We start from the raw sequence: 15243 nt of genomic DNA on the forward strand, positions 1-15243 counted from the left end.
TTTATAAAAGGGAGCCACCAGAAGGAAGAATATAAGGTGACTTCAGGCCCATACAAATCAATGCCAGTTGCTTAATACTTTTCACTTATGATAATAAGAGCTTTCTCTTTTATTCTGTATGCCTGCTTGTGCTTTTTTATGTCATTCTTGGCAGCTGCTCAGTCTCTCTATTGTTACATTTTCAATTCAAACAGATAAAGATTGTCTTGTATCAGGTGTTACACATCTTTATGAAAGTCATTTTTTTTTCTATTGTATATGCTAAGTATTTTAGTTCATTCACTCAAGACATATTTACCACTGAATTTACTTCAATTGAAACACTACAAATGTGGGATAAATATAGTGTTAATAAAACCCATCCAGACCCCAAGGTTCATCTATGGAAATGGAAATTTAGTAGAAGAACTGAGAAATTGTACAGACGACCCAGATTGGAAACTAACAGCAATGGGGTTAATGGAGTAACTGAATAAGGAAGGGGAGAAATTCAAAAGGGCAGATGATAGCAATGAGCCAAGTGGCAAATGTTAGTCAGCCACAAAGCATGCAGTGTTCCTAGTAGTGGTAATCAATCGTTTTATAACATTATTATGTAAAAAACATGTTGAGGGCATTGAAGAAGAAAGTTCTAAGTAAAAAACAAGAGAATATGTTTAGGAAACAGGAGAAGTCTTATTCACAAAATAGACTACAGTCTAAATACTAGAAATTTATTAAGGGAAACAATCAGCAAATCCAAAATGCTAAATAAGAAAATGAGATCAAAAGAGTAAAGCAAAAATTCCTAAATTATAGTCTGTGTGGAAGCGCCTACCTTTAAAAAAGAGGTGTATAATAATGAAAAAGACCCACAGCTCTGACACTGAGACATCTTTTATAGTGATCACGTTGTGATTTGTGGTAAAACAACATGGCATCCCCCGTGGAGAAAATGATATCAAGGCATGACAATGACAAAAGCAAAGTAAATAATGGCCAAAAACATGACCCTACATATAAGTCTATGTTTATGACAAAACACAAAAATAAGATCATTGAGAAAGAACCCTACACACACACCAAAGAAGTGTCTGCAAATGTTTGTTTTTTGTCAATTTCAAAGCAACTACTTATGAAGTATGACTTAAAATTGGGAAGGAAGGTGATGACATTGCAATAGATTTGTAGGAAGGTAGCATTAAAAAAGACATAGCAGCATCTGAAGCTGGGCAGAGGAGAGCAAATGTGCTTCGTACTTTGACAGGCCCAGGCAGTTGAAATTCTTTAGTCTTGAGCAGAACAGACTTTGTGAGGACCTAGTCCAGGTCTTCAAAATTCTCAGACTCTTTATACCAAAGAATCTCGTACTCGAGGACACCAGTGGACATGAAGGAGAAGTGCATTCAGGACTGAAGTCAGGAAGCACTTCTTTATGAAAAGACTTGAGGAAACCTGAAACAAACTACCGAGACATGGAGTTGAAGGAGAATCCATTACCACCTTTAAGAAGAATCTGGATGAGCTATTGGGATAACGTAGCTACTAAAAAAACAAATGAGCTTGATGGACTGAATGGTCTCCTCTTGTCTGTCAGATCTCTTATGTTCTGGGGCAGGAAGTGGGTGGCATTAGCAACATCTTCTGTAAATCAGTAACATAAGCATTTAAAATGTAAGAAATTCTTACCAAAGAATTTGGCATCTTTATTTTGACCTTCAAGTATCTGCTCAGCATCAAGATAGAAATATTGATCAGGAACACCAGGGAGCATGAAACAGCAATTACTGTTATGGAAATCCATGAGGTATCTATAAAAAAATATATATATTATTAAAAATTGAATTGTTCTTCAATTTGTTTGGTTAAGGTGATGGCCTGAGTAGACACTTACAGAGAAAAACAGATTACACTTTTCATCAAATGTAGTAGTCTCCAACTTCTCCTGGAGATTTCCCACATGTTTCTGGGCCATCCCACCAGTAGGTACACCCATGGAAAAACATCCGGTGGGTGTTATGTGCTACAAACCAACTTCATTAACACCTTACAATCCACAGAAAAAGCAGTTCTACTCTGAAGTTCTTCCATATCAATGAATTCTTACTCAATCATAGGTAGAAAGCCCAGAGCAGGAATCTAATTTGTGCACATGGGTCTTGTTTTTTCAGCAGGTTTAACTAAAGCTTGTGACCATGGGAATGTAAGTTGATGAGAATATTGTAAGGTTTGTCTAGGAGCCTAGTGCAGACTTCATCACCACAGCCTGCCTAATGTTTAAAAAACTTTCATCATTACATTCATTTGTTGGCCATCTTCACTGTCAGCTACATTTTAATTTATGGAAAACAAATTGCAGCTTCTTACCCCAGCCTGCAGGATGGCCCTTCTGCATTGGTAGTCCATACTGATGAAACAGGCAAGTGTCGATTCAGGAAGGTGACACTAATATTTGTTTCTTATGTAATTTTTTCAAATGTTAAACAAGAAACTAACTAATAATGATTTTTGAGGGTTAATGTTTTTTGGTGGGAAACAAGGCTGCTACTGAAATGAAGGCCCCATTCACACTCCTGTATTTACCTGCATCATCATTTTCTCTGGTACACAGAAAGTCTTCACGGTCAATCCACATTTAACTGATCAACAGCCTTATCCTAGCTCAGGATCTGTACACTTTCAGTAATTATTTTTATTTTTTATTTAAATCTTCTTATATAATACGCTACTGTGACTGTCCGCTCGTCTGTCCAGGATTTTAAATCACCTGTAGCTCACAAACCGTTTCACCTAGTGACCTGAAATTTGGTACACATATACTACATGACCTCTACTGTCCGCTTTCGGGGTGATGATTTTTATTACTCTTTTTATTTTTATTTTATTATATTGTAGAATCTACTCTCGGCAGCAGGGCAACCATGCGGTGCATGTGTACAGGAGCCGTTCTCATCCCTACCACCTTCGCCGTCACTTCCTCTACCTCTTCATATCTTAAATCATTCTTGAGGCAGATTGAACACTTAAGTGAAAAATGAACAAAAACGTACTAAGTAATTGCAACACCAAAACTGACTCAATCAGTCAGGGACGTTCTTAGGCAAACGCGAGCTACGCATTCGCATAGGGCCCCGACTTATAATTTTTTTTTTGTCGGGCTGTGGGCCTGGGGCCCCCATCATGCCCCTGGCACTGCATCCATCTGTGCCAGTCCCAGGAAATTCAGTTCAGTGCATCTCTTAGTCTTATTAACAATGGTAATTTATTATCCAAATTACAATCTTCACCTAAATCCCTAATAATATTGGCACGCCGTCAGTAACTTTGCCATATATATATATATATATATATATATATATATATATATATATATATATATATATATATATATATATATATATATATATATATATATATATATATATATATATATATATATATATATATATATATATATATATACTATAGCAAACGTTAATTTTAGAGATTCGTTTCGGATTCATTCAGAGAGATCCCCATAAAATCATGAAATATCCCTATATTACCGGCCTTTACCAGATCCAGAACAAAATCAATATTTTATCACTCTGCATTCACACAAGTGTACATGTAGGCCTACTAATCATGTAAGGCCTGCACCTCCGGGGCCTGCACATTTCTGAACCGCGTAGGGCCCCCAAACTTCGAAGAATGGCCCTGAATCAGTTTTAACACGAAAAGATGCCAACAAAAGAAGAGAAGAAGTGGACCACTAGGGTGGAGAAAAGAAGAGCTGCTCAGGAAGCAGCAAGCGCATCAACCTCTGAGCAAACAAATGCTAAACGTACAGAGAAAGAGGATGAAAACTATAAGTCAAGTGTATCCACTGCACGTTATCATGCAGTCCACCGTTACTGGTACTAAATAATAGCCACATGCATGTGAAATTATTGTCTGAAGATGAATCCAAACTCGAACTAGACACCTTTCTTCCTGTGTGAATAAAACTAAATTTGCTCAAAGTGAAATTTAAACCACTGGGTTTTGCTGTGAATTCAGTTTTGCACAAATCACTCATCGCTAGTTGTCCATAAACCACCATAATATTTAGTGAACCACTTTATTAAAGAATTTCATTATCTACAATGACAAAAAAATTTGAATCCTTTACTATCCATTTACCTAAACTTAAGGTGGTCTACACTGCTGGTTCACAGTTTTAGGAGACTAGGTTTGAACGCTGTCCTGGTTGCAGCCTGTTGGAAGTTTGGATGTTCTCCAGTATGAGTTTTCTCCAATGTCTTCCTACATGCCAAAGGTGTATAGCATAGCTAGAATTAGGCCAGGTATGAGTGAGTGTGGGCCTTGTGATGGACTGGGATCCCTTACTGCTTTGGTTTCAACTTTTCATGTAATAGGCTTCTAACCTCCACAATTCTGGCACTGGAATAAGCAGATGAAGAGAAAATGTTGCACGTCAGTATCAGTACGGTGATGGTAAAGCAGGAGGAAAGTATTTGGATGAGGCTTTCAGTTTTCCAGCAGGCCTACACTCCCTTCTTCACTTAATTTCAAAGTCATGGGTAGTGGCTGAAGAAATGAAATCGTGAAGTTCCTGAGCAGAGTTGCTAGACTCACATTCTAAGATGAAGTGAGAAGCCTGGAAAAACAGGAGGAAGTCAGGATTGAGAGGTGTTCACTAAGATGGTCTACACATGTCATTTGGCTCCTCTCTCAAGAAGTGTAGCAAGCAAGACTCATGGAGAAGAAATCAAGGACAAGCTGGAAAGTGCCCTGGAAGTGAGCTGAAGTGCATTCAGAGAACACAGGAATGAATAAATGAAGGTGTGCGTTCCTGAAATCAGATTAGCTGGGTTTAGTTCATGGATAAATGCATGGATGATTGAGGATATAATGTGAAAAAATGTAATTTGGATGATGCAAATCACATACTTCAATAACACCTGGACTTATTTCTGTTTGGCTTACTGCTTCATATTAATCACTGTGTTTTAAACAAAATAAAGAAGAAGCAACTGAATAACTGATGCTGTTTTTGCTTCATTGTATTGCAGATTATAAAAGAATAAGGCTTGGTAGTAAAAATCCATATTCAAATGCCACTTATCAGTTTGCTAACTCCATAAAACATCATAAATAAAACACATCATGAACAGCTCAAAGCAGCCTGACATGAGTGACATAGATTTAACATGGGCTTCTGCTATCACCCACCAAGAAACAAACCGGTGACCACAGCAGGATGACATTTTGGCTAATTCAGTCTGGCTTCATGACAAGTTGTGCATCTCCTGTGACCCCCTTTCCACTATGGAGCTGGCCCTAAAAATGGATCATTAATATGTACTGAGGCAGCTGTGGAACAGAAGGGAAAGTCACCTTACAGTTGGCCACTCCAAATTAATAACATCACAGGCGCAAAGCCTTCCAGAATTAAAGAGGTCAAGGGATGAGTATTTGTCTAGCAGTTGTATCATACAGAAAACAGCAGAGTCTCTCTTTATGCAAAGTTGCAGCACATGACCCCATTGAAATGCCAGCTTTTATGATAGTTAGGACTCAAGTCAAGATAAACCACTTCAGGCCTTTTTTACTGTTAATAATAGCTTGCAAATCCACATTTAAAAAAAACAAACATTTGGACTGTGTTTAGGAAGAATAATAATAATGAAAAAAAACTGTTCAAGTCCTTGCTTATATTAATGTGCTTGTCACCTAGGGCAGCCGCAAGTGACGTCAGTCCTACAGCATTCCATGCCATAGACCCATAGGTTTTATGGGTCCTAATCATAGTTCCTCGGACCTGCTGTTTTTCATATCCTCTCTGCTTGTGGTGCCTGTTGCCTGTGTGTCATCTGTTTCCTTATTAGACACAGACTTTATAAATGGTGGGGTGGGCTGTTTTGGTCCAACAATGGCAGCAACAGAAGGTAAAGATATCTACAGTTGCTTAATAACTCGACTTCCCCATACTTCAAGCTGTTAATTATTCCTTGTCATACATAAGGCCATGCAATAAGATCAATGGTATTTCAAAATGTTACTCATTCTTAAATAAGGAAGAGATTCCTTATTTTTTGAGAATGTGCAAATAATCACAGATGTTAGTATTATACTCAGGCAGATTTGGAAGTGAGCAGCAAATGGTAGCTCTAGAAGCCAGACGTACATGTCTTGAAGGAAAGATTTGTGATGAATATCTAGGGATAGGGACTGGTCCCCCTTGAAGTGCTTGCAAGAGAGATGACCCTGTGATGATTTTTGATTTGCCATAGCTTTTCTCTTGTCATTCAGGAACATATGGAGAGCTTTCACTAATAAAGTGGTTAGTAATGCTGCCTAATGGATCCTGTGGCCTGAGCTCAAATCCTCTACTTGATCATCGTCGATATAATGTTTCCTCCCTGTGTCTGTGCAGATGTTCCTAAAGATAATATAGTTGTCCTCCCACATCCACAAAGGCACATGTGGTAGTTTAATTTGTGACTTTAAACTGTGTCCAGTGTGGGTGTGTGTATATGTGTGTGCTGTGCAATGGACATGCTCCCTGGCCAGGTTGACCCATAGCAGCCACGAGAGCTTCCAGCCATCACGACCTTGATTTGAAGTAAGCCTGTTTAAGAATATGTATATGTACACTACCCATTAAAAGTTTTGAATCACCTAGAAATGTTAATGTGTTTGATAAAAATTGCATACTTTATCTTCAGATACCGATAAATTGATTTAAACATATAGCAAAGAATGTTGGTAATGACTATTACCGTTTGAAATTACTTATTTTTAATTTATTATTCACATATTACTGACTGCAAAGCCTGATTTTTAGCAGCCATTCCTTCCATGTCCTAATGGTCAACTCCCTTAGCTTATTCTTAATGAGTCCTGTATAAATGCTAATTGGTTATTAGAGAAATGTTCGTAGTTGCATTAGCACCGCTGACACCTGTTATTCAGTTTACTTGGAGTTACATTTGTAAGGTTCACCTTTGAGTTCAAAAAATGGCCAAAATTAAATGAAATAAAAAAATAATAATTTCAACAGTAATAGCCATTAACACAAATGTTATCGTTTAGCTGTATTTTTAAATCAGTTTAATGGTATCTTCGTAAAAAATGTATAATTTTCTATCATAAATATTGGTGTTTCCAGGCTTTTTACTGGCAGTACATGTATGCATGTACATATTGTGAAGGACAGCCGGGTCCCATGCCCAGCAGGGACGCCCCTGCTGCTTATGCTCCGGGGGAGCCGCCATGGGCAGTTCAATACCTCCCCCGGGACGCTTGGTGGCAGTCTCCCTGGCTGACGGTGATTCCCCATGGGAGATGGAGTCCTCCACAGCTTGGTTGGGGCCCGGGGTGGCCGCTAGGGGGGGTGCTGTCTGCTTCCCACAGCCCGGCTGGACGAGTCTTCAGCCCCACCCGGAAGTGCAATTAGGACCAGGTGGTTAATCACCTAGAACGCTTCCGGGTGGGCTATAAAAGGGCCACCACTACTCGAGGAGCCAGGGTCAGGAGGAGGAGGACTAAGCTTGAGGAGGAGTGGTGGAAGAGAAGAAGGATTGTTGGTTGTGTTTATTGTGCTTTGGGACTGTGTTTGGGCTGTGTGGCACGGGGAAGACGTGTCCCACAGCTGAAGAAACAATAAAAGTCTGTGTTTTTATACATGCCTCCTTGTCTATCTGTGTCGGGTCAGGTGCCTATATAGCGCCTTTGTTACAATATATACATTCTAATGCAAAAATATGATGGTTACATGTCAGTAAGATCCCAGAGTCCTTCTATGGTAAACCAACCCCGCCCACTAGTACATGATCCCGCCTCTCAATCTAAGTGATTTGGCCACATTAACTACAAGGCAGTCATACGATGCATGGAGGTGTACAGATCTGAGTAAACTTCCTGACTAAAGTCCCTTTGCATCTTTGTATCTTCAGGGTTATCTTCAGAGTCTCAGTTTGTGAAGCTCTTGTTCTTTTATGCATTTCTCAGATGATTTCCATGTTTATGCCTTTACTTTTTTTTTTTGCTAATCATCTAACACTCCTGTCCAGTGGTTTTACATTTCATGGTCTGTGCCTTATTTTGACCCTAACTCTTCCCTTTGATTACCTCTTTTATTTTCTTTTTTATTCAAAGATACCAGCCAGCTCTGGGATGTGAGCCTACAGCTATGCCACTCACTGTTGCGTTTATTTATGTCACAGGTTATTTCAGACATGTACAGCTTGGCTTCTGCTTTCATCTTCGGTTACCACCTTTATCTTACAATTGGACTTCTTGTATTATAGAGGACATTATTGTTCTTGACCTTGTTATTCATCCATTCCATCAGTTTTCCAAACCTAGCCAAGCTGAAACAAACCTGGACATTGTCAGGCACACTTAATCACAATAAGCCAACTTAGTGTCATCAACCAAATTATTTTCCACATCTTTAACATTTGGGTGGGAATTGGAATACCATCAAATATTAACATGGAGTCAGTTCCACAGTACAAAAAAATACATCTTATCTTTGAGCTGAGGAATTTAATTGGAGAACCCAGAATAAAGGCCATGGTAAAATGTGGAGAATGGGTAAACTCCTCACAGATAATAACTAAAACTCAGGGCAAAAGGACAAAACCCTATGACTCTCTGCCACTCACTTCTGATACTTTGAATAATAAAACTAATATTTCAGTTCTGGTCAGGTGTATATAATAGAGAGTTTTTCATCATCTATCTGTTTATAGTACACCTCCAGTTGTCTGTTTTCATACAAAATCTATGGTTGTGTGTAGAACCTGTAGTATATTTTAACAAATTAGTAATGTTCTTACCATGTCTTTTTCAACCATGCAGTGCACCTTCCTTGGTCTTGGATCCTTTTCTCGCTTGCCTGACAATTATAATTAGGATATAAGGAGATTTTGTGCTTCAACAGACTCTTCTTTCTCCTTTCCATTCTCCTAGTCTCACTACACATGTCTCCTTTACTCCTCTAAATATCACAGGTTTGTAAGGTTGACCCTAAGCCCTTATGTGTTGATCTCCTATACTTTGACTTCTCCATCTGTTTTTTTTTTTTGCCTAAAACTCCATCATAGGGATCTTTCCACTTATTTATTGTTGGTATCCAAAATGCCTGGGAACAGAAGTATTTTGGATTTCAAATATTTTCCGATTTTGGAATATTTGCAAATACGTAATGAGATATCTTGGAGATGGGACTGAAATTTAAACACAAAATTTAAGTTTCATATACAAATAGCCTGATGGTAATTTTATACAATTTTTTTTTATTTAAATTTCTGCACTTAAAGCAGCAGCAGCAAAATACTTGTAATAAGCTTTTAAACAACAGCAACAATAAACAGTCATAGGATTTCAGTCTCCATCTATGATGCTTTGTTTTGATTAAGAGGTTAATGTACACAGAGAATGAGCAAAAAACACAGTGAGTGATGCATGATGGTCAGGCGGTGACTATGGCTGATAACAAACTCATGTGCCATGCAGCACTTTTGAACTACTATGCAGCTGTTATCTTGCCACTAACTCCCCCTCTTGCACGCCAGTTTACAAGTGTCATGCAGCTGTTTTTGCCCTTTGTTATGCTCCCGAATCTCCATTGGACACCCCATGGTCGTCGTCCATGAGGTGGTGCTACATGCTGTTTGATACTTCATGAAGGACCACCTGTCGTTTGTGTAGTGGTGCTTCGCATTGCTCAATATTCAAAGGGGAGATTGGAGAATTCGGTCATAAACAGTAAGTACCAGCTGATGTGTTGTTTAATTCCACTCCTCAGGAAAAAAATTTTAGGGAACATTGGTCTGAGTCCTAAGGCAAATGAGGTCAGGTGGGGAATTTTCTACTTGTGGTGTCATGTCGGTGCTCAAAAAGTTTTAGATTCCAAAGTTTCAGATTAAGGATACTAAACCTGTATTGACTTTTAGCTTGTCTCTTGGTTACATTTCTTGTACTCTACTTTTTTAGCTCTGGCTTCTGTTTTTGACGATGGCTTCCCATCAGCCATAATGAAACCCTCAAATTCAGTTCTAAACTTAGCTGATGTGGAATGGTTTAATATATCAAATCTTTCTATATAATAGAAATATTGATTTTCTTCTGCCAGACATGACTAATATGTGACACAACCAAGTTTTTGTCTTCCATAATTGCCACTAAAACTTGTTTCCATGCAATTTTGTAATTGTAAAATAAGAAATGCACTAAAATGAGGATTTAGGGTGTGTAAAAATCTTTGCCAGGATTATTGATCCTAAAGGGTCTCCTTCCATATGGCTCTACATGCGTTCATCTACCATGTGTATGCCACCAGTTCCACCTCCCACCTACTATTTTGTCAATCCAAGCCAGGATCTTTCCAGGGACTTGCTAGGATCCATGTGCCCAAACCAATAGACTTTAGCAGTGGAGATGCGCCTCTGAAGTGCTTGCAGGTAAGTGCTCTCTTGTTGCCCACCACTTTCTCTGCTCTACACCAGAGCATTTTTTCCCATTCTTTTGCACATGGAGAAAAAGTTTCTAGATGAGATGAAATATATATTGTGATGGATGGCCGGCCATTTATCCCGGCCAATAACCCCAAGCCGCCAGGTGGAGCCCTCCTTGCAGCGTGGAGGTCCCCAGAAGACCAGCAGGGCATCATGGACATTGGAGTTTTTATGCAAAGCCCTGCTGGATGCCGTGGGGGCCACAGGAGGGAGCTGCAGGGAGGACCGAGGGCTTCTTCGTGCCCTGTGACCCGGAGGTTCGTCACAGGAAGAGCGACGGACTTCTGGGTTGAAGAAAAGAGCTTTTACCTGACCCGGAAGTGATTGAGGATCACATGGACTGGGGATTGAGAACACTTCCGGGTCAGGGATTATAAAAGGGCTGTGGGAGCTCCCAGACGGCGAGCTGAGCTGGGTGGAAGGGTGGCAACGCGTCTGGGAGCTGGAGGATTGTGTTTATTGATTGTATTTGATTGTATTGGTGATTTATGAGTATTGTGGTGGAGAGTGTGCTTTGTGCACTGTGGCGACAAAATAAAATCAACTTGAGGACTTTTACCTGGTGTCTGGAGTCGTGGACAGGGGTTCAAGGGAGCGAGAGCGCACCCTATCATTCACAATATGTTCTAAAAATACAAATTTTGTTTGTGTTTCACAAGTTTATTTTGTAAAGTTTTGTTACAAATTCAATTTTTATGAATCATTTCTGACAACTGGATGACAGCATCACAATTACTCTGGCATCTTGAGAAAGAAGTAAGAAACTGATGTTCACGAGGTCCATAATTAAGATCTCATAAATGGGTAAGCAGCACCTTGGGAATAAAGTTCAGCTTCTTTTAAGAACCTTTCTCTATACTCACTGGCAAGTGAATTGTCACCTAAGCATTGCCAGAGTCTGAATGGCCAACATGAACTTTACAGGATGCAAGTACGCTTTGTGTATTTACTCAGAACTTATCACTCTACGAGATCTCCTACTCTGCTCTCCTTAGGTTTATTTTAAAATTGTCACAATGCACTTGTGACCCCTTGAATTGCCTTATTTGATTTTATTTCTTTAAGTGAAGGAACTGTAAAAAAGGGGAAAAAGAAACAAGGGCTGGTGCCAGGCTGCCTGCATCCCAGTGCCCTTTCCTAATCTTTATCCTGCGCTGGCTTTTGTGTCCTCTGGTTTGCTTCTTTACTCAACTCAGCCAAGTCAAACAACAGCCCACAGGAGCTCTTTTTATGATTCTTTACAAATGTTTAGCCAAGTCCAAAGTTCAGAGCCTGTTGAGTGTCTCTCAGGGTTAAGTGCCTTTCCTTAAAAAAAAAAAAACATTTGCCTTGAGGTGTACCAGCTCAATTCAGCTTCACTTTACACCATTATGAAGTACATTATATAATGTTAGAAGAGGATTTTTAAACTCTGAAGGAAAAAATGGTAAAGCTTATTACCACACTAAAAAAGAAGGTTAGAGTCAGCTGTATAGCCTTCATTAGGTGATTAAGCATAAGAATGAGCGTAGCTTCTTCTGTTGTCCTGTCAGATTTGAACAGTGATCCTTCATACGGTGAAAGAGAAGAGTCAGAACTCATAGGGTTGTAACAGGTAGAACAGGAGAAGCTTCTTCCTCTGGCTTGTTGGGTTTGTTCTCCATATTGTTGTTGATGAAGTATTAAAGCCTGGGATTGTGCAGACCTGATGAGATTAATGACAAAGGCAATATGTTGCAGAACAATGCAATTCAGAAAGTCTGCAGCTCCCGTGATGGTACCATCTGTCAGCACAAATTGTTGCTTCAGGGGATGTATGGTGAAATGTTGGACAGTATGAGCTTGAGGGATGGAGAAGTGGGCTCTTCTTATTTTTCTTATATAAATGTGCCAATAGCAATACATTTTTTCTGGTCTCTTTAGATACCATAATATTAAACAGTAGACATCCTGCTAATCTATTGCAGTATTTCTTGTAGAAAGTGTCAGACCATCCACATAAGTGAAACATAGAGATGACTTGAGGTTGTTTCCAGGAAAAAACATACACTTGTACACCTGCTTATCCAAACAATTATCTAATCAGCAAGTCATCTGGCAGCAGCGCAATGCATTAAATCATTCAAATACAGGTCAGGAGCTTCGATTAATGTTCACATCAAACACCAGAATGGAGAAAGATGTGATGGCTGTAATTTCAACTGTGGCATGATTGTTGGTGCCAAACAGACTGGTTTAATTAATTCTGTAACTGATCATCTCCTGAGATTTTCACAGACAAAGCTCTCCCAAGTTTATTCATCATGGTTCAAAAAACAAAATAAATCCAGTCAACGGCCATTCAGCGAATGGAAATGCCTTGTCAATGAGAGAGGTCAGAGTAGAATAGCTAGACTGATTCAAGCTGGCAGAAAAGCTACAGTACTCGGATAACCACTCTGTACAACTATGGCAAGCAGAACAACATCTCAGAATATACAGTACAACACGTCAAACACGGAGGCAGATGGGCAACGTCTCTCAGCCATGAACAAAAAGCTGAGGCTGCAGTGGGCACAGGATCTCCAAAACTGGATAGTTAAAGACTGGAAAAATGTACCCTGATCTGATAATTGTCAATCTCTGCTGAGGCACACTGATGGTGGAGTCATAATTTGGCACCAACAGCATGAATCCATGCACCCAACCTGCCTTGTGTCAAGAGTCCAAGATGGAGATTGTGCAAGATATGTTTTCTTGACACACTGAGGGCCAATCGATACCAATCAATGATCACTTGAATGCCATGGCCTATTTAGTGATTGTTGCTGATGATGTGCATCCCTTCATGGCCTCAATTTACCCATCTTCTAATGACTACTTCCAGCCTGATGATACAAAGCAAAGGTTGTCTCATACTGGTTTCATGAACACAACAATGTGTTCAGTGTTCTTCAATGGCCTTCCTGGTCACAACTTTGGAATCTGATAGCAGACATCCGAGATGTGGCAGGAGAGAGAATCGTAGCATGAATGTGCAGCTGACAAATCTACAGACATTGCATAATGCAATTATGTCAACATGGACCAGAATCTCACAGGAATGTTTCCAACATTTTATGGAATCCGTGCCACAATGAACTGAGACCCTACCCAGTACTAGTACAGTGGTCCTAATGATTTTCTCATGTAAATGTACATTTGAGCTCTAAAGATGTCTAATATAGAAGAGTTCACATCTCTTAATACTAGGGTGTTGTACCGTGTTAGCCATCATGAATGCAGTGAGAAGTCAAACAAAATGACACCTTTTATGGGCAAACTAAAATGATTACAATATGCAAGCTTCTGAGGCAACTCAAATGTTCTTATTGCCTGAAGAAGGGGCTTGAGTTGCCTCAAAAGCTTGCATATTGTTATGTTTTTAGTTTGCCCATAAAAGGCTTAATTTTGCTGGACTTCTAACTATACCTATAGATAGATAGATAGATAGATAGATAGATAGATAGATAGATAGATAGATAGATAGATAGATAGATAGATAGATAGATAGATAGATAGATAGATAGATAGTGTGGACTATGCCTGGCAGCTTATCCCGGCCAAGACCCCCAAGACGCCAGATGAACCCTCCCTGCAATGTGGAGATGCCCCGAATTCCAGCAGGGCGTCATGGACTTTGAAGTTGTAATACGCAGCCCTGCTGGATAACGTCGGGGCCGCCAGGGGACGCTGCAGGGAGGCACAGAGACATTTGGTTTTCCTACAGCCCGGAAGTACTTGCAGGTCACGAGGACGGAAGGAATAAAGTGCTTCCGGGCTGACAAAGAAAGAAGAGTTTTGATTTGACCCAGAAGTGCTAGGAAGTCTCATGGACTGCAGGTTAAGGAGCACTTATGGGTCTTGAACTATAGAAGGACTGTGGGAGCTCCCAGATGGCGAGCTGAGCTGGGTGGTAGAAGGGCAACGTGTCTGGGAGTGGAGGATTGATTATTGATTTATTATTGTGTTTCTTTGTGAGTATAGTGTGGAGTGGAGGGTGCTTAGTGCACATAATTATTATAATAAAGAATTATTGCACTTTTACCTGGTGTTTGGCGTGGTACCTGAGGGTTCAAGGGAGCAATAGTGCCCCCGACTATCTGTCACAATAGATAGATGCTGTTTGCACCTTCTCTTGTCTTTCATCTCCCTGACTTGTTCCCTCTTTCCCCTCCTAGATATGTAACCTGCTTTTTCCTTTCTCTTCACCTCCTTATGATGGCTACACAGCCAAAACACTGTGTTTCTAACCCTCTTTTCTATTTTTTTTTTACGGTCGGAATAATCTTTACCTTTTACTTTGCAGATACACCCTGATGTAGCCTTCTACCATTCCCATCTTTAAATTGTTTTCAAACTTCCCTGACTATTGCTACAGCTTCTTAACAAATCTTTGTCTCCTGTTGAAATGACTCAAATCAATAGCTGAATCTGCCTAAATGCTGTCTTTTAATGTCCCTTTATAGGTGCCTTTAAAATTCTCTTACAGATGTCTTGATTTCCTCTGACATGCATTCCCTTGACAGTCCAGCCTTTTCTAAGTTTGGGCTGCATAAGTCTTCTTCTGTCAAGTGATATTATTCACATCAGCCTTGCTAATCAGCAGGGAAATGAGGCCTAAATATATAAACAGTATTTGAGCCGATGAAGTGAATCCGTTCCTAAAAATTGAAAGGCAGGTTTACTCACACTAAAGCTTGGTTAAAGTTTCCTTCCATGCAATGGGCTGAGTGCATTTTAACATCTTCTCTAATGT

At 39.7% G+C, this 15243-nt stretch overlaps 1 protein-coding gene across 1 annotated transcript in view; it reads right to left on the reverse strand.

Annotated features, from left to right (window-relative positions):
* The window catches only part of LOC120517386 (interleukin-22 receptor subunit alpha-1-like), a 94177-nt gene that overhangs the window by 20644 nt on the left and 58290 nt on the right, over positions 1–15243 (reverse strand). Inside the window, exon 6 of the mRNA XM_039739675.1 lies at positions 1669–1790. Coding sequence (XP_039595609.1) covers positions 1669–1790 — 122 coding nt within the window. The remainder of the gene's footprint in view (positions 1–1668; positions 1791–15243) is intronic.

Source organism: Polypterus senegalus, chromosome 17 (genome assembly GCF_016835505.1).
Source record: "Polypterus senegalus isolate Bchr_013 chromosome 17, ASM1683550v1, whole genome shotgun sequence".
NCBI classification, from domain to species: Eukaryota; Metazoa; Chordata; class Cladistia; order Polypteriformes; family Polypteridae; genus Polypterus; species Polypterus senegalus.